Genomic DNA, 20,179 nt, shown 5'->3' with positions numbered 1-20,179 from the left:
CTCCTGTTTTGAAGACTCCTTAGGCTACAACTATCATGTTCGTGCTGTGTAGTATAGAACCATTAGTCCTGGATTACTCAACTCATTAAACACATAAGTGAAAAGAAATCTTGCCTCTACCTTTCTATCTACCTGTTTACAGATTATTCAACTGATGGGTATTTTTACTGACCATTAAGTTTGACGTGGTTTTTCAAGTTCTGACTACAACTATGAAAACTGTATGGATTATCACAGATGTTATCAGTTGCCTCCCCCAAGCCCACTCCTTCTTCCTTGCTAGAAGAGCTCCAATTTATAGTTGTATCCACTTTTCACATGGCCATGTGCTCCAGGGAATGTGGGCTCCAGCCTCAGCCCCAGGGAGAGAATTATGACTGGTCTAGTCATGGGAACGTGATTAAATTCAATCAAGTTAAACAAATGTACATAGAAGTCTGCAGGGAGAGTAGGAAGATAGAAAGAACCTGGATCCTTGATCAAATTCCTGGGAAATAAAATTTTCCTCTTTTTTTTTTAGAACAATGTGCTAGATTGTTTTGGTTGTTGCATCTACAAAGAGCCTAACTAACAGACTAAGAAATAGAAAGACCACACATTTCTAAGCATTTTGATTAAGGAGGGAGGTATGAATTAAAGAAGTATTAAATACATTACATCTTTCTTTCAAATTCAAAGGAATTTGGTAATTCCTTTCAAAAGAATGCATACAATTTATTAAAATACCATTCAAAATACATCTGCCTTTAGAAGTTTTCTAAAATCTATCCTGACATTTACTTAATTTGACACTTTAGAAAGTTGCATCATAATTTCCTGTAGCAAATCCTAATTTTCTTAAATCTAACAAGAATGGCAATTTCCTCATATTATAATCCACTTTAAATGTACATATATTCATATGTATACAAATAAAGATGTGTATATATAAGGTCTATAAATATATGTACCTTTTATACTTGTGCTTTGGGGTAATAAAATGTTAATAAAAATGATAACTAGTAATACGAGGGCAAAAATCTAACTTTTACTTGTTGTTAAAAGAATACAATTAAGAAGTTCAATTGGAGATAAAAATATAGCTAATAAAACCTACTATGAGGTTCATAAATCTATAAACGATGTATTTTTGAAAAGTTGAAGAGTAACCACTCTTTAGCACACGTAACAAGCTATTCACAATAAAGAGCAAATACCAAGGCCAAGGCCACATAAGCTTCAGTTTCATGTTTAGCTGCAACCCAGCTGTCCCACGCAACATCCCAGATCCACCTGCTGGCAATCTAGGAGAGAAATTTTTAAAAGACAAACTTTAGATTGAGCATTTAAGTAATTTTTAAATCTATGCAAGTTTGATTTTTTTTAAAAGATGCATCAGTATCTTAGAAAGTTCTATTTAGAAGCAATTTGTCAAGGTTTCCCGAATAGTGACACTTCCTGGGCCCACCTTCTCCTTGACTGGGATGGTAGTCATCACCACAGAGACCTCCCTTGGCTGAGAGGCAGGAACAGGAAGCCCTCTGTGATTTGGGTCTAGTAGCTCTGCATAGAGTACCACTCTGCTGTGTTAGAGACCACGATAAGGAATTATTCTTCATGCCCTTAAAATACTTTCAATAGAAAGTTTATTAGGACCCTGTCTTGAAATGAAGAAATGGCAATGATTCTACAAGCAGACTGTTAGAGAAAATCCTAATCCCTCTGCTTCACTTACAAAGCCATACATGATCTGACTACAGCCTACTTTTCTGTGGTGGATCTACAATGGCCACAAATCCTTTGTGGCTTCCCCTACAAGAGGTTGAGTCTTTTTTTACCCCTTGAATATGAATTGGTCTTGGGGCTTGCTCTGAGCAAAAGAATGTGACATGGTGCAACTTCCAAGCAAGGTCTTAAGAGGTCTTCTGCTCTTACCTTCTCAGAATGCCATGAGGAGACCCTGATCTAAGGAAGGCCATTCAGTCCACTGGAGGATGATGGCTCATGTGCAGGGGAACCCAGGTGCCCCAGCCAACAACCAGCACCCACTGTCAGACACATAACCGAGGCCATCTTGGACCTCCAAGCCCAGTTGAATCATCAGATGGCTGCAAGTGCATCAGTGAGACCAACAGAAAACCACATGGCTAATCCAGGCTGAGCTGACCCACAGAATGATGAGCAAATAAATTGTTGTTGTTTTAAGCTGCCAAATGCTGGGTTGGTTGGGTGTGTAGTAATATTATCTGGTATACATGATACCACTCTCCACTACCCAAATATACTGCAACCATGCTGGTTATTAATCAAGCACACCAAGTTCATTCCTGTCATAGGATCTTTGCCTCCATGTTTGCTCTGCTTGGAAGCTCTTCTCCTCGATCTTGGCACAGCTGGTTTCTTCTTGTCTTTCAGATATCAGAGGGCCTGCCCTGTCTCTAGACAAGCCCAAGTTGCTACTCTGTCACTCTATTATATTGCCCTACCTTAACTTTCCCTATGGAGCACTTTCACCATCCAGAACTTTCCCATTACCTAAGTGTATGTATAGTATGTTCTCTTCTCCCTCACCTCTGTCTTGCTGACTGTTGTGTGGCCAGCACCTCTCTGCCTGTCCGAGTCCTCCTCTCCATGCTTCCGTGAAGCCTATACAGACTGTGCCCAATGCACATATTAACTTTCAACTCACTAGAAACTTACACAGCCTGGTGGTATTGCATTTTTATTTGTGAATAATAATAATAACCTTACTGTTTATTGAGGTCTCTGTGCTGGAGACTATGTTAAGGATTTTAATACAGATAACCTCATTTAATCATCACAGCAATTAATTATTAAAAGACAATAAACCATCAAAACTAATATGATCAAGAAACAGGGTATCCATACAATTTAATAAATTATTAATAGAAAATTGCCATTTCTAGGTTAGCACTTTTCACATAATTAATAATGAAAGAAAATATGTTTAACAAAATTATCCTTTCATTCAAGAGGCATCTCAGGATCTTCAAGTGCGTTGGAGAGAGGACAATAAATATCAAATCACTGGAGAGGAGAGACCCTATAGTCCTAATTGATAGATGCTGGATAAACAGGTACTTACATTTATTGCCTGACCAGTCTTTTGAATAAATAATACTTTTATAATGAACTTATAACGGTGGTACCCAAATTCTTTCACCGCTAACAATATGCGGTCTGCTAATTCAAGTGACAAATGAGAGAAGACTTTATCATCATATTTGACATCTTCAAGACTTTCCTTTAAAAAAATTAAGAAAAATATTTTAATTTTCAAACGAAACACATTTCTGAGTAAAAATTCAAGTAGGAAACGTGTCTAAATAATACATATAAGTTTTAAAACAATATACATATTCTTAACCAAATAATATTAAATGAATGTTATGTTTACCAATTTATCAATAACAATTTGGAATCATTTTAGGTTTTGATTATGTTTAATTGTTCTTCATTACCAACCCTTAAGCTGTAAGTTTTCCTTCACTGCTTTTGTCTATCAGTTACTAGGGAGAGAGAGTGAAATTTTAAAGGAAAGTTTCTGGGAATTCTTAACTAGAGGAAAGAAATCTTTTTAAAATGTATATATTTGCTAAAATTCAGACTTGGGTTTTGCTAAAGCAAAGGTGACTTGGACTTGGAGCCTGCATTATGTTTTCCTGTCTTCCTCAGTCTCCTCGAATTAAAGCACGCTTCTTTCAAATCCTCTTCCTATGGTTTCTCGCTCCAATGCTTTTTTCTGTGGCCTCCAGGAGAATGCCAAGGAAATCAAGGATTTGTCATCATATTTGTTAATGAGTTAATGCATAGCCGGGGGGAGACGGGTGTGGGCCGTGAAGCACTGCACTTTCCTACAGACCATCGGCAGACCTGGACCATCTAGTGAGCAGATGACATACGCCTTTGATTGACTGACGGACCGAGGATAAATTAGCCAATGTTCTGGGTTCTAGGGGTAGCACATGGACTCCTACCAGCTAATTTTATAGGCATGTAAAACCAAAGACAATGCCCTTTTTTTGGTTTTGGTTCCCTTCTAGAATGCTTCCAGATCTAAAACTGTGTTTAGAAACATTTATTTCTGTCAGGCATTTGGCAGTGGCTCTATCTTTTGGACCCTTAGCAACATCCATTCTCTCTTCTGAATCTACCTAACAGATCTCAGGCTTTATCTACCGAAGTGCTCTTTTTAAATAAATAATGAACACTTGCTAGGAAGATACCCACAAGCTCCATCGATATTTGCTATTTCTGTGTCCAGAACTATGTTCAGTGTTCCCTGAACCCAAGGGAAAATCTCTGGCTTTTTACACTCTCTAGCCATCCACCTACATCTCCAATAAGCTGTTCCAGGCCCCATCATGCTCTTTGCAATTCTATAAATTATCATCCATAAATACAATTTGAAATCCTACTATATTCAATAAATTTAAACTCAGTCTATGTGGTAGTGCTGAGTGAGAGATACAACAAAACACACTCTCTCATCACAAATTCTTGCTATTAGTGTTTAGATCAGAGAAGAAGGTAAGCAATAATTATTTTACTGTATTAAATTGAGTTGAATTTCTTTATTTCCTGAAATCATCAGCCATTATATCTTTGCCAAATATCATCTGACAATTATTAGTTCAGTTTAGAAATGTATCTATGTCTGTGGTAGTGGAGGGAGGTTGGAGAGTGGGTCTCCTAAATATTCTTCTGTATTAAGAAAGGTTAATTAATTTAAAGAATGAACTTTGATGTGATTAAAGGGGTAATGATCATTTACACAAAATAAACACCTGCTTTCTTCCCAATAGCTAGGTCACATCAGTTGTAACTGAAGGAATGCATCCTGTAAATCAGAAGGCAGGAGGTAATTTTAAAACAAGGAACACCGCTGCAGTGGGATTAAGCTAGGCGGAGTCCCACAAAGGGAATCACATCAGAAAACTCCTGGGTGCCTGGTGCTCAGAACTAGGGACCAAACATGAAAAAGGAATTCAGAAGAGGTGGTCCTTCAAACAAACTTTCTATAATTAAAAAATTTTAATTTGGTCTTTGATTAGGAAAGATGGTGAAGGGAATTCTTTCCATGTGAACAATGTAGCCTCGGATACCAAAACTAGTGTAAATATTGGTATGAGGATTACAGTATCAGTTTTGTAAAACTGAAGAAGCTTTCTTGGACTAGGACGGAAACATGTGTCTGAGTTTCAAAAAACTGTCTTAAGTGAACTTTTGACTCCAGCCGGTTTAAAAAAGAAAACCTATGCATAAGTTGGGGATTGCCTGTTCTTAGGATGTTTTAGTGTAGTCGGGAACCATGTTTCATTCACATGTAAATATTCAAGATGTTTTTTTTTTACTCATTCCTCCAAATATGGGAGAAACATGGAAACTGAGGGATAAATAATTTATGGATAATTAAGAGTTGAATGAAATAAAAGAATATTCCCTTTAACCTAGCTCATTGGGTCAATGTGAAGATTATTGAGTATGATTGCAAAGTACTTTCATATTTTCAGAGATAAATGCTACAAAAAGTCAACCAGGGTAATTATACTGCCATAAATCTTAATATAGTTTATCAAACCCACAAAGCTAAGATATAGCTATTGTATATATCTATCAACCTACCTTTAATATCTGCTGGACTTTAGTTTCTACTGAATGAGCTTGGAATTTTTTCAATGGCTCCATCCTATATGAATTAGCAAACTTTAACTTTGCCAGGGCACTCTTCCACTCTTTACCTAAATCAGCAATTGAGTCATCAAATGGAGGCTCTACATACTGAACATCATGAAACGATTCTCTCAGTCTTTCTCTCAAAATTTGTGCGTACTGAAAGAAAGGGAGAGAGAGGAAGGAGAGAGGTTTAATTTTTAATTGTAAAATGAAATTTCAGATTTAAAGCTCAGAAATCCATTTTAACAGACTTCTATGATAATGTGGTTGCTAAGTCATAGACTCACTGACTCACTCCTGGCCATCAAGTTGGAAAGAGAAAAAAGAATAGCTAGCTGGCTAGCTATCAGCTATCTATCTGTCTGTAAACACAAATACACATAAACACAAATTTGCACGCATATATTTAGAATATCCATGGAAGATGCAAAAGAACTGCAAACCAGAGTAGCATCATGTTCCCTACCCTCAGGTTATGAAAATAGTATCCTTCGTTGTCTTCTTACAATTTTAATTATTTTACTTTTATTTATTTTTCTTTGAATGAGCAATGCAATTATTTAGGTAACACATTCATAACTCTTAAGTCAAAAAGATAATAAAAGTGTATTGATTTGGTATATACATCACTCCATACTTTTCACATTCAGTATTCATTCTGTGACATTCAACACTCCTTAAGGAAATATTTATTTAGTGCCTGATATGGTCCAGAAAAATGCTCTATGTCTTGAAGTTACAGTGGTGAGCTTCCTTATAATAGCCAGGAATTAATTGTTCTACTTGTATCAACTGAACCAAGAACTCTGCATTCATGGAGTTATCATTCTAGTGGGGAGGAAGGCTAGTAGACAATAAAAAGTATATAGGGAAATGAATAAGCTAATTTAAATACTGGTAATCGCTATAAAAATAAAATCAAATGACTTGATAGAAACTCACTGTGAGGGACTAAGTTAGATGAATGACCAGAGAAGGTCCCTCTGAAGTAAGATTGGGGCTGAAGTGTAAAAGGAACAGGAAATAGGAAGAGCAAAGACCTCAAAGCAAGAACTTAACACGTTCTAAGAACAGACGTGGGTCAGTGTGTCTGAAGTGTTTTGAGTGAGGCAAAGATGTAACAGGATGAGGCTAGAAAGGCAATCGAGGAGTAGATCGCATAGGACTGAGGAGAATACGGTAAGGAGTTTGGATTTCATTCTCAGAACAACGGGAAGCCATTGGAGAGATTTAAGCAGGCTGGTGATATGTTCTAAATTTCAGTTTTAAGAGGTCATTCTGGCTGGCTGCTGTGTGGTAAACAGACTATAGGGAGGTGAGGGCCTGGATGAAGGTAATAACTTTATAATACTTTTTACAAATAATGCTAACTATGATTAATTTCATAAACTTATAATAATTCCTTTTAACCAGGAACATGGATTGCCTCTGCATTTATATAAAAATTTTTATTTCCAAGTAATATTTTATGTTAAACACATCTTTCAATTTATTCTGAAGTAATTTTTCTTTTGATGCCTCCTTCAAGGTGACTTAAAAACGCATTTTATGCTTTTAGTTGTTTTAATAGAGAAGTATGGTTGTATCCAGCTGTTAAACTTTTATTAATTTTAATATTACCTCTTGATTTTTCTAAATACATAATATAGTTCTACATATTTCTTTCGTCCCTCTTCCTTTTTTATACCTGGCTGCAGAGGCCAGTAGTTTAAAATGTATATATTAAAAATCATATTCATAGGGAGGATTATGGGAGAACATTTATTCTCTGCCTCTGATGCTTCTATGCGGCAGAAACTGTCCTTGGAGCAACACCTCCCTTTCTTTGCACTCTCTTTTGTTCCCTCTGTGGGGATTTATCTGATTGCTGAGTTGGGAAGAGGAAGAGCATGTTTAGTTCAAAATCTTCCCAGCTCTCCTCTTGGCATCTGATTATAACAAGTACATATTACCTATTCCACCACTGCATATGTTTTACAGAGTTAGAACATCATCTTAGATATGTGTGATTGTCGAGTTATTCCCATGACTATTTGGGTGAGCTGGTTTAATTCAAGTAGAAATTGTTACCATTTGCCAGCCTATCTTTCATCACTAATAGTTTGTTAATAAGGTGAGTAATATTGATTTTTGCATGTTAAACCAACCTTGCATTCCTGGAATAAACCCCACTTAGCTATAATATATTATTATTATTTTTACTGGAAGTTTGCACCTTTTGACCCCCTTCACCCATTTTATCCACCCCACATATCTGGCAACCACCAATCTGTTCTCTGTATCTACAAGCAAGGTTTTTTTTAGATTCCACATATAAGTGAGGCCATTTGGTATTTGTCTCTCTGTCTGACTTATTTCACTTAGCATAATGCCCTCAAGGTCCATCCATGTTATCACAATGGTAAGATTTTATTCTTTTTTATGTCTGAATAATATCACACTACATATATATAGATAGTCCCCAACTTACAATGGTTCAACTTATGATTTTTCAGCTTTACAATGGTGCAAAAGCAATATACATTCATTAGAAACCATACTTCAAATTTTAAATTTTGTTTTTTTCCCAGCCTAGTGATATATGGTACAATATTCTCTCAAGATGCTGGGCAGTGGCAGCGAACTGCAGCTCCCAGTCAGCCATGCAATCATGAGGGAACACAACCAATACACTTAACAAACAATCTGTTTGTCACGTTCAGTGCAATATTCAATAAATTACATGAGATATTTAACACTTCATTATAAAATAGGCTTTGTGTGATTTTGCCCAACTGATTTAGGCTAATGTAAGTGTTTAAGGTAGGCTGGCTAAGCTATGATGTTCGGTAGGCTGGGGGTATTAAATGCATATTTGACTTAGAATATTTTCAACTTACAATGGGTTATTGGGATTTAACCCCATCAAAGCTCAAGAAAGATCTGTATACCACAATTTCTTTATCCATTCATCCATTGATGGACACTTTTAAGGTGTTTCCATATCTTGGCCATTGTAAATAATGCTGCAATTAACGTAGGGGTCCATATATCTTTTCAAATTAGTGTTTTTATTTTCAATGGATAAATATCCAGAGGTTGAATTGCTAGATCATATGGTAGTTCTATTTTTAATTTTTTGAGGAACCTCAAAACTGTTTTCCATAGTTACTGCACCAATTTACATTCCAGCCAATGATGCACAAGGGTTCCCTATTCTCCACCTCCCCATCATTTGTTATCTCTTGCCTTTTTCATAATAAACATTCTAACAGGTGTGAAGTAATAGCTCGTAATTTTGAATCACATTTCCCTGCTTTTGGAGTCAGATCCAAAAAAAGTCATCTCTAAGAACAATTACAAGGAGCTTACTGCCTATGTTTTCTTCTAGGAGTGTTATGGTTTCAGGTCTTAGATTCAAGACTTTAATCCATTTTGAGTTATTTTTTGTGTGTATGTGGAGTAATATAGTGGTCCAGCTTTCCCAACACCATTTGTTGAAGAGACTGTCCTCTCTACACTGTATATTCTTGGCTCCTTTGTCATAAATTAATTGGCCATATATGCATCAGTTTATTTCTGGATTCTCTATTCTGTTCCATTGATATATGAGTGTGTGTTTATGCCAAGGCCATACTGTTTTGATTACTATCTTCATTATATAGTTTGAAATCAGGGAGCATGAAGACTCCAGCTTTGTTCTTCTTTCTCAAGACTGCTTTGGCTATTTGGTTTTTTTGTGGTTCTACACAAATTTTGGGATTGTTTGTTCTATTTCTCTGAAAAATGCCATTGGAATTTTGATAAGGACTACATTGAATCTGTAGATTGATTTGAGTAGTATGGAAATTATAACGATATTAATTTTTCCAGTTCATGAGCATGGACTATATTTCCATTTATTTATGTCTTCTTCAATTTCTTTTTTCAGTTCTTACAGTTTTTCAGTGTACAGGTCTTTCACCTCCTTAGTTAAATTTATTCCTAGGTATTTTATTCTTTTTGTTGCAATTGTAAATGGGATTGTTTTCTTAATTTCTCTGATAGTTATTAGTGTATAGAAATGTAATAGATTTTTTATATTGATTTTGTATCCTAAAAATTTGCTGAATTTATTTATTAGTTCTAAGTCTTTTGGTGGAGTCTTTAGGGTTTTGTATATACACTATTATGTCATAAAAATAGCGAGTTTTACTTCTGCATTTTAAGTTTGGATGCATTTTATTTCTTTTTCTTGCCTAATTGCTCTGGCTAAAACTTCCAATACTATGTTGAATAAAAATGGAAAGAGAGTGCATCCTTGTCTTTTTCCTGATCTTAGAGGGAAAGCTTTCAGCTTTTCACCATTGAATATGATATTACCTGTGGGTTTGTCATATTTGGCTTTTAGTAGGTTGAGATACATTCCCTCTGTACTCACTTTGTTGAGAGCTTTTTATCATAAATGGATCTTGAATTTTGTCAAATGCTTTTTCTGCATGTATTGATATGATCATTTGATTTTTATCCTTCATTTGGTTAATGTGGTTTATCACATTGATTTGGGGGATGTTTAGCCATCCTTGCATCCTCTAATAATTCTTTGATCATGATGTATGATCTTTTTAATGTATTGTTGAATTCAGTTTACTAGTATTTTGTTGAGGATTTTTGCATCTATGTTCATCAGAGATGTTGGCCTATAATTTTCTTTTCTTGTGGTGTCCTTGTCTGGTTGGGTCTCAGGGTAATTCTGGCCTCATAAAATGAATTTGGAAGTGTTCACTCCTCTTGTATTTTTTGGAAGAATTCATATTAATTCTTTTTTGAATGTTTGGTAGAATTCACCAGTCAAGCTGTCTTGTCCTGGACTTTTGTTTCTTGGGGAGCTTTTGATTACTAGTTTAATCTTCCTACTAGTAATTGCTCTGTTTGGATTTTCTATTTCTTCATGATTAAGTCTTACAGGTTTTATGTTTCTAGGAATTTACCTATTTCTAGATTGTCCAAATTGTTAGCATGTGCTTGTTCATAGTAACCTCTTATCATCTTTTGTATTTCTGTGGTATCAGTTGTAAGATCTCCTCTTTCATTTCTGATTTTATTTGTTTAAGCTCTCTCTTTTTCTCCTTGTGACTCTAGCTAAAGGTTTGCCAATTTTGTTTCTTTTCAAAGAACCAGCTCTCAGTTTCACTGATCTTTTCTATTGTCTTTTTAGTTTCTATTTCATTTATTTACACTCTGATCTTTGTTATTTCCTTCCTTCTACTAACTTTGGGCTTTGTTTACTCTTCTTTTTCTAGTTCCTTGAGGCGTAAAGTTAGGTTGTTAGAGATTTTTCTTCCTCCTTAAGGTTGGCATTTACAGCTATAAACTTCCCTCTTAGAACTCCTTTTGCTGCATCCCATAAATTTTGGTATATTGTATTTGCATGTACATTTGTCTCAAGGTATTTTTTCTTTTAAGATTGGCACCTGAGCTAACAATTGTTGCCAATCTTTTGTTTTTTTCTGTTTTTCCTCCCCAAATCCCCCCAGTACATAGTTGTATATTTTAGTTGTGGGTCCTTCTAGTTGTGGCATGTGGGACACCACCTCAACATGGCCTAATGAGTAGTGTCATGTCCACGCCCAGGATCTGAAGCGGCAAAGCCCTGGGCAGCTGAAGTGGAGTGTGAGAACTCAGCCACTTGGCCACAGGGCCAGCCCTGTCTAAAGGTATTTTATAATTTCTCTTTTGGTTTCTTGTTTACCCAGTTGTTGTTTAGTAACATGTTGTTTAATTGCCATATATTCGTGAATTTTCCAGTTTTCTTCTTGTAATTGACTTCTAGTTTCATACCATTGTGATTGGTAAAGACTTTTGATATGATTTCAATCTTCTTAAATTTATTAAGACTTTTTTTCTGGCCTAACATATGCTCTATCCCCAAGAATGTTCCAGGTGCACTTGAGAATGTATATTCTGCTGCTTTTGGATGGAATGGTCTGTGTATATCTGTAAAGTCCATCTGGTCTAACGTCTCATTTAAGGCCAATGTTTCATTATTGATTTTCTGTCTGGGTGATCTATCCATTGATGTAAGTGGGGCATTGAAGTCCTCTACTATTATTGTATTTTTTTCTATTTCTCCTTTAGTTCTGTTAATACTTGCTTTACATGTTTAGGTGTTTCTATGTTGAGTGCAGTATATTTTATTCTTACATATTGTTGGATTTAATTTTGTTATGTTTTTTGCATCTATCTTCATGATGAATATTTGTCTGTTTTCTTGATATTAGTCTGGCTTTGCTAGCAGGGTAATGCTGGCCTCAGAAGATGAATTGAAAAGAATTACCTCTTCTTCAGTTTTCCAGAATACTATAATATTTGGCAGAAACTCACCAGAAAAGCCATCTGGGCCTGGAGTTTGTTTTATGGGGAGGTTTTAAACTACAAATTAATTTTATTTAATAGTTATATGGGCTATTCAGTGTACCTATTATTTTTTGAGTGAGCTATGGTAGTGTGCGTCTGTATATTAGTTTGCTAGAGCTGCCATAAGAAAATACCATAGAACAGTTGGCTTAAACAACAAATTTATTTGCTCACAATTTTGGAGGCTGGAAGTCCAAGATAAAGGCGCCCACAGTTGGTTTCTCCTGAGGCTCTCTTGCAGATGGCTGCCCTCTTGCTGCCTCTTCACATGGTCATCCCACTGTGCATGCTTGGCCATGGTGTGTCTGTGTCCTCCTCTCCTCTTCTAAGCACATCAGTCAGACTGGATGAGGGCACACACTTACAGCCTTATTTTAACTCAATTACCTCTTTAAAGGACCTATCTCCACAAACACTCACATTCTGAGGTACTGAGGGTTAGGACTTCAACATATGAATTCTAGGGGAACACAATTCATCCCATAACACTGTCTTTCAAGGAATTTGTGCATTTCATCCACGTTGTTGAACTTACGATCATAGCTGTTCTTAGTATTTCCTTATGATCCTTTTAATGTCTATCAAGTCTGTAATGATTCCTCCTTTTCATTCCTGGTAATAATAATTTATCTTTCTTCATTGTTTTCCTGCTTGGTCTGGCTTGATCAAGTGTTGGCAAACTTTTTCTGCAAAAGGCCAGTTGCTAAATATGTTAGGCATCTTGGGCCAAATATGGACTCTTCATTTCTCCTTCTCCTCCTCCAACTCCCTCTTTCCCTCCACTACCTCCCCATCTTCCTCAATTCTTTTAAAATAACCCTTTGAAAATAGACAAACCATTCTTAGTTTACAGGCTGTACAAACACAGGCTGAGAACCAAATTTTACCCACAGGCTGTGTTGGCCAACCTCTGGGCTAGAACCTTACCAATTTTATTGATCTTTCCAAAAGATCATCTTTGGTTTCATGGATTTTCTTTATTGCTTTTCAGTTTACTATTTCATTTATTTCCTCTCCTTTTTATTATCTCTTTCCCTTTGCTTACTTTTAGCCTAATTTGGTCTTCTTTTAAATAATTTGATCTGATGGTTATTGATTTGAAATCTTTCTAATATAAGTATTTGAGGCTATAAATTTCTCTAAGTACTGCTTTACTTACACCCTACAATTTTTGAAATGTTGTATTTTCATTTTCAGCTTAAAACATTTTTCTCTTTTACCCATGGATTAGTTAGAAGTGTGCCATTTAGTTTACAGACAATTTGTAATTTTCCATGTATGTTTATTACTGATTTCTAATTTATTCCATTGTGGTCTAGAGAACATACCTTGTATAATCTGAATCCTTTTAATGTTATTGGGACTTGTTTTATGTCCCAGCACATGTTCTTAGTAATGTTCCACTTATACTTCTAAGTAATGTTTATTTGGCTGTGGTTGCATGGATTATCCTATAAAGTCTACTAGTTTGAGTTGGATTATGGTATTGTTCATATCTTTTGTATCCTCACCAGTTTTTTGTCTACTTGTTCTATCAACTATCGAGAGAGGGACAAGATAGAGATGTGTGTTAAAATTTCCAACCATAATTATGGATGTCTACTTCTGTGAGAAGAAATTAAAGCTTTCACTTCATGTATTTCAAAGCTCTGACATTAGGTGCATAAATATTAAGGATTGTCATGTCTTTCTGAAGAAGTGACCTCTTAATATTATGAAATGAACCTCTTTATCTCTCATATTGTTTAGAAATGTACTTTGATAATAATAGAGGCAGTCCAGCTTTCTTTTGATCATTGTTCACAAGGCATATCATTCTCAATTCTTTCATTTTAACCTAATTGTGTATTTAGACTTCAAATGTGTTTCTTGTAGACAGTACATAGTTTTACCTTGCTTTTATAGCCAATGATAATATGTGAATTTTAATTGGGGTATTTACAACATTTACATTTAATGTAGTTGATGTGATTGAGTTTAAGTCCATCATACTGTGTTTTGCTTCCGATTTGTCCCATCTGTTCTTTGTTCTCTTTATTTTTTTATGCTTTATTTTGAATTATTTTTAATGATTCTATCTTACATCATTTGTTGGTCTATTAGCTTTCTTCTTTTCCAGTGGTGGTTTTTGGGTTTGCAGTATGTATTTTTAACTTATCAGTCTACTTTCATGTCATATTATACCACTTCATGTTTAGCATAAGTGCTTTACAATGGCATACTTCTTTCCCCTCTTCCCACTTCTCTGGCCTTTGTGCTGGTATTGTCATGTATCCTACATCTACAAATGGTATAAACCCATCAATATGTTGTTATTTTGGATTTAATCACCTATCTTTAAATCGATTTAAAAATAAGGAAAGATATATCTTTGTCTACTTATTTATCACTCCCAATGCTATTTCTTGTTTAGATAAAGACTTACATCTCATATCATAGTCCTTTTGCTTGAAGGACTTCCTTTAACAATTCTGACAGTGTAGGTTTGGTGATGAATTCTTTTAGATTTCATATATCTGAAAAACTCATTATTTTGCCTTTGTTTTTAAAACATATTTTCACTGGGTATTGATGATTGCTTCAACTTTAAATATACTTTAAAGTATCTTTTAGAACAGCTTAGCCCAGCCTAGCTTAAACATGTCCAGGACACTTACATTAGCCTACAGTTGGGCAAAATCATCTAACTCAAACCCGATTTTATAATAAAGTATTGAATATCTCATGTAATTTACTGAATACTGTACTGAAAATGAAAAACAAAATGGTTGTATGGGTACAGAATGGGTGTATCAGTTGTTTACCCATAGGATCATGTGGCTGACTGAGAGCTTCGGCTTGCTGCCACTACTCAGCATCATGAGCTAGCCTGGGAAAACATCAAAACTCAAAATTTGACATATGGTTTCTACTGAATGTCTATCACTTTTGCATCACTGTATTGTCAAAAAATCGTTGAGTCACGCCATCATAATTTGGGAACTCTCTGTACTTTAAAGACGATTCCTCAACGTCTCTTGGCTTGCATTGCTCCTGATAAGTCTGCTGTTATTTCCTCTTTGTTCCCCTGGACAATCATGCACACCATAACAATGTTTCAGGCAGTGATGGACAGCACATATGATGGTGGTCTCCTGAGATTATAATGGAACTGAAAAATTCAACTAGAGACATTCTAGTCATCATGGTGTTGCAGCACAACACATTATTTATGTTTTGTGGTGATGGTGTAAACAAATGTACTGTGGTGCCAGTTATACAAAAGTATAGCACATACAATTATGCACAGTACATAACACTTGATAATAATAAACTATGTTACTGGTTTATGTATTTACTATACTTCTTATTGTTGCTTTAGAGCATACTCTTTCTACCCATAAAAAGCTTATTGTAAAACAGTATGCCATGTTACACCAGCAGCAGCCTCATACATGTTTACTGAGTCCCTTGATCGCATCATTTTCTCTTGTGCTCAATTAAATCTCATGTTGTTTTGGTCATCACGGCCCCCAAGCATACAAAACACACTGCTAATGTTGCCAGTAAGAGGCCAAGTTGAGCGATTGATGTGGAAACAAAATTAAAAGTGATTAAGGACTATGAAGATGGAAAATCAGTGATGGTTACTGCTCACCAGTCACAAATGTTCCATTCTACCATAGCTACAATCTTAAAGAAGAACAAAGTGGTGGAAGCTGGATAAAGGATCTGCTTCACTGAAGGCAAGACTACCAAAAATTCAAGCATGGCCTACATCAGACATGGAGAAACTTCTAATGACCTGGACTGAAGACCAGACACAGACGTGTGTCTCTCTCAGCACCATGTTTATCACAACCAGACCAAAAAGTTCATTTGCAAAGTTGAAAGAAAAGGCTGGACTAAATTACAATGCTGAATTTACTCCTAGCTCTGGGTGGTTTAAACCATGCAAGAAGAGTTATTCATTACACAATGTGATAATGAGTGGCACTTCTGTGAATGCCAATGTGAAGGCAGCTAAGAACATTTGGAAACTGTAGATCAGCTGATTGTGGAGGGAAATTGCCTACCTGCCAGAGCAAACATTCAATATGGAATAAAGCCTCCCTATTCTCGAAATGGATGTCTGAAAGGACTTTCCTCTATAATGAGGCAAAGTCAATGCCAGGTTTCAAGGCTTTTAAGGACAAGATAACAGTCTTGCTTAGGGGTAATGTTGCATGCTCCAAATTGAAACCCTTTGTGACCTGTCACACTGAGAACCCCAAGGCCTTCAAACATATCAATAAGCGCACACTCCCAGTGTCCTATAGGAGCAATAAGAAGTTATGGCTAACCTAGCTCCTCTTCCAAGACAATCTCCTGACAGCTACGCCAGTGAAATGGAGAAATACTATTTGGAGAATAACATACCTTTCAAGATTTTCCTCATTGTTGATAACGCTCCTAAACATCATTCTTTTATTGCTGATACTTATCCCAATATCAAAGTGGAATTTCTCCCTCCAAACACCACATCTTTGATTCAACCAATGGACTAAGGAGTTATAGTATCTTTTAAGGCCTACTACCTGAGGACGACCTTTGTCTAGGGTATTGCTGCAACTGAGGAATACACTAAGGCAATTCTGGGAGGATTACAATCTTTATGACTGCATCACGAATGTTGTTTCGGCTTGGGGTCATGTCCCTCCAAGTACATGAATGATATCTAGAATGAGACACTTCAAAGGTTTTTCCATGATTTCAAATGACCTGAGATGGATGAGAGGGTTGCAAACATCAATAAGGTTGTGGTTGAGATTGCAAACAACTTTAACCTGGGTGAATGAGGATGACATTGAGGAGCGCCCAAAGATGGTTCCTATGGAATTGACTAATAAGAAGTTATTGGAATTGGAACAGGAATGCATAGCTGAACACGCACAGGAATGCAGGGGCAAGAGAAAAGGAAACTGGAGGAGAAGAAAAAGAACTCTCAAGAAAATTTACAGTGAAGGATTTAGCAAAAGCTATTACAGACTTCAACAAGCTCCTAAAAAAGTCTGAAAACATGGACTGGAACACCAAAAAGTTTTCATTGACAGGAATGTTCATGGTGCATTATCTGCTTATAAGCAAATCTATGATGAAAAAAAAAAGAAACAAATCAAGCAAACCACCACGGACATATTTCTGAAAAGAGTGACACCTCCTTAAGAAGAGCCTCAGGGAGGTTCTTCAGGAGGTATTCCATCTGAAAGCTTTATCATATGAGATGACAGCTCCATCTGTTACTGCCCCTGAAAACCTTCCAGTGAGACAAGATGTGGAGGTACGGATCATTAGTGATATTTATGTTCCTGACTCAGTGTAGGCGTAGGCTAATGCATGCGCTGTGTCCTAGATTTTAACAACAAAAAAATAAAAAGTATTTTTTTTTAATTTAAAGAAAGAAAACAGCCTATAGCATAAGGATATAAAGAAAATATCTTTGTACAGGTGAACAATGTGTGTTTTAAGCTAAGCGTTACTGCAAGAGTCAAAAAGTTAAAAAAATAAGTTCATAGAGTAAAAAAGCTACAGTAAGCTAAGCTTAATTTATTATTAAAGGCATTTTTAAAAATCAACTTATGGTGACCTAAGTGTACATATAAAGTCTATGGTAGTGTAATGTCCTAGGCCTTCACATTTACTCACCACTCACTCACTCACCCAGACCACTTTCCAGTCCTGCAAATTCCATTCATGGTAAATGTTCTACACAGATGCATCATTTTTTAAATTTTTCATGCCATATTTATACTATATCTTTCCTATGTTTAGATACACAAATACTTACCATTGTGTAACAATTGCCTACAGTATTCAGTACAATAAACTGCTGTACAGGTTCCTAGCCTAGGAGCAATAGGGTAAACCATACAGCCTAGGTGTGTAGTAGGCACTATCTAGGTTTGTGTAAGCAAACCCTATGATATTTGCACAATGACAAAATCACCTAACAACCCATTCCTCAGAATACATCCTCATTGTTAGGCGATGCACAACTGTACTTGAAGTTTTTTTATTCTAGTTGCCATTAAATTTTTTTAAAACTTTTTATTGAGATTATGATAGTTTACAACCTTGTGAAATTTCAGTTGTACATTATTGTTTGTCAGTCATGTTGTAGGTGCACTACTTCACCCTTCATGCGCACCCCCAGACCCCCTTTCCCCTGGTAACTACTAATCAGTTGTCTTTGTCTACAGGTTTACGTTCCACATATGAGTGGAGTCATACAGATTGTCTTTCTCTATCTGGCTTATTTCACTGAACATAATACCCTCAAGGTCCATCCATGCTGTTGTGAATGGGACACTTTTATCCTTTTTTATAGCTGAGTAGTATTCCATTGTGTGTGTGTGTGTGTGTGTGTGTGTGTGTGTGTATATATATATACACATACCATATCTTCTCTATCCAATCATCAGTTGATGGGCACTTAGGTTGCTTCCATGTCTTGGCTATTGTAAATAATGCTGCAAGGAACAGACGGGTGCATGGGACTTTTGAAATCCCTCATTTCAAGTTCTTTGGATACCCAGTAGTTGGATGGCTGGGTCATACAGTGTGTCTATTTTTAATTTTTTGAGAAATCTCCATAATGCTTTCCACAGTGGCAGCACCAGTCTGCATTCCCACCAGCAGTGTACGAGGGTTCCTTTTTCTCCGCAACCTCTCCAACATTTGCTACTTTTTCTTTTGGTTATTTTTGCCATTCTAACAGGTGTAAGGTGATATCTTAGTGTAGTTTTGATTTGCATTTCCTTGATGGTCAGCGATGATGAGCATCTTTTCATGTGCCTATTGGCCATGCGTATATCTTCTTTGGAGAAATGCCTGTTCAAGTCCCCTGCCCATTTTTTGATCAGGTTGTTTGATGTTTTGTTTTGAGTTGTGTGAGTTCTTTATATATTATGGAGATTAACCCTTTGTTGGTTGTACGACTTGCAAACATTTTTTCGCAATTGGAGGGTTGTTTTTGTTTCAATCCTGTTTTCCTTTGCCTTGAAAAAGCTCTTTAGACTGACGAAGTCCCATTTGTTTCTTCTATTGCTTCCCTTGTCTGAGAAGACATGGTGTCCCAAAAGATCCTTTTGATACTGATATCAAAGAGTGTACTGCCTACATTTTCTTCTAGAAGCCTTATGGTTTCAAGTGTCACCTTCAGGTCTGTCATCCATTTTGAGTTTACTTTTGTGAATGGTGAAAGACAATGGTCAATTTTCATTCTTTTACATGTGGCTGTCCAGTTTCCCAAGCACCATTTGTTGAAAAGACTTTCTTTTCACCATTGTATACCTTCAGCTCCTTTGTCAAAGATTAGCTGCCCATAGATGTGTGGTTTCATTTCTGGGTTTTCAATTCTATTACACTGATGTGCGCACCTATTTTTGTACCAGTACCACACTATTTTGATTACTGTAGCTTTGTAGTATGTTTTAAAGTCAGGGATCCTGATGCCTCCAGTTTTGTTCTTTTTTCTCAGGATTGCTTTAGCATGCCTTTAAATTTTTAAATCACTGATTTTAAGCAATTTGACTATTATGACTCAGCATAATTTTTTCATGTTTCTTGTGCTTGAAATTCATCAAGCTTCTTTGATTTGTGGGTTTCTAGTTTTCATCAAATTTGGAAACTTCTCACCCATTATTTCTTCAATTTTTTTTTTTGTCTGTCCTCTTTCCTCTCGTCACTTGGGGACTTAAAACATAAGAACAAAATTTTTGCCTGAAATTTTTCCATAGCTCGTTGATGTCTCCTAATTTTTTTTTTCAGGCTTTTATTTCCATTGCTGTCTCTAACTTCACGAATCCCTTGTTCTGTATTGTCAAATCTGCTGTTAATTCTATTCATTATATTTTACATATGACACTGTATTTTTCATCTGTAGAAGTTTGATTTTGATTTAGCTTGCTCAATCTTTCCTCTACATGCTTGAACATACAGAATGTAAAAACTGTTTTATAATATAAATATTATATAACTAATTTGATAAAAACTAATATAATACAACTGTTTCATAACTGCTTTAGTATCTTTTTTTAGTACTAGAGAATTAGTAACTAATTCTCTCCCGCATCGTTTCCGGGTGTTTTATTGCTTGTCTCTTCTCATT

General features: G+C 35.9%; 1 protein-coding gene across 1 annotated transcript in view; it reads right to left on the bottom strand.

Moving 5' to 3' along the window:
* Positions 1-667: 667 nt before the first annotated feature.
* Positions 668-20,179, bottom strand: part of DYNLT2 (dynein light chain Tctex-type 2) — a 22,909-nt gene continuing 3,397 nt past the window's right edge. Inside the window, exons 2-4 of the mRNA XM_014865750.3 lie at positions 5,626-5,832; positions 3,086-3,244; positions 668-1,283 (exon numbers count right to left, since the gene is read on the bottom strand). Coding sequence (XP_014721236.2) covers positions 1,173-1,283; positions 3,086-3,244; positions 5,626-5,832 — 477 coding nt within the window. The 3' untranslated portion in view covers positions 668-1,172. The remainder of the gene's footprint in view (positions 1,284-3,085; positions 3,245-5,625; positions 5,833-20,179) is intronic.

Source organism: Equus asinus, chromosome 1 (assembly GCF_041296235.1).
Source record: "Equus asinus isolate D_3611 breed Donkey chromosome 1, EquAss-T2T_v2, whole genome shotgun sequence".
NCBI classification, from domain to species: Eukaryota; Metazoa; Chordata; class Mammalia; order Perissodactyla; family Equidae; genus Equus; species Equus asinus.
The sequence above is the reverse complement of the archived record's forward strand: the minus strand, read 5'-3'. Positions and strand labels throughout refer to the sequence as shown.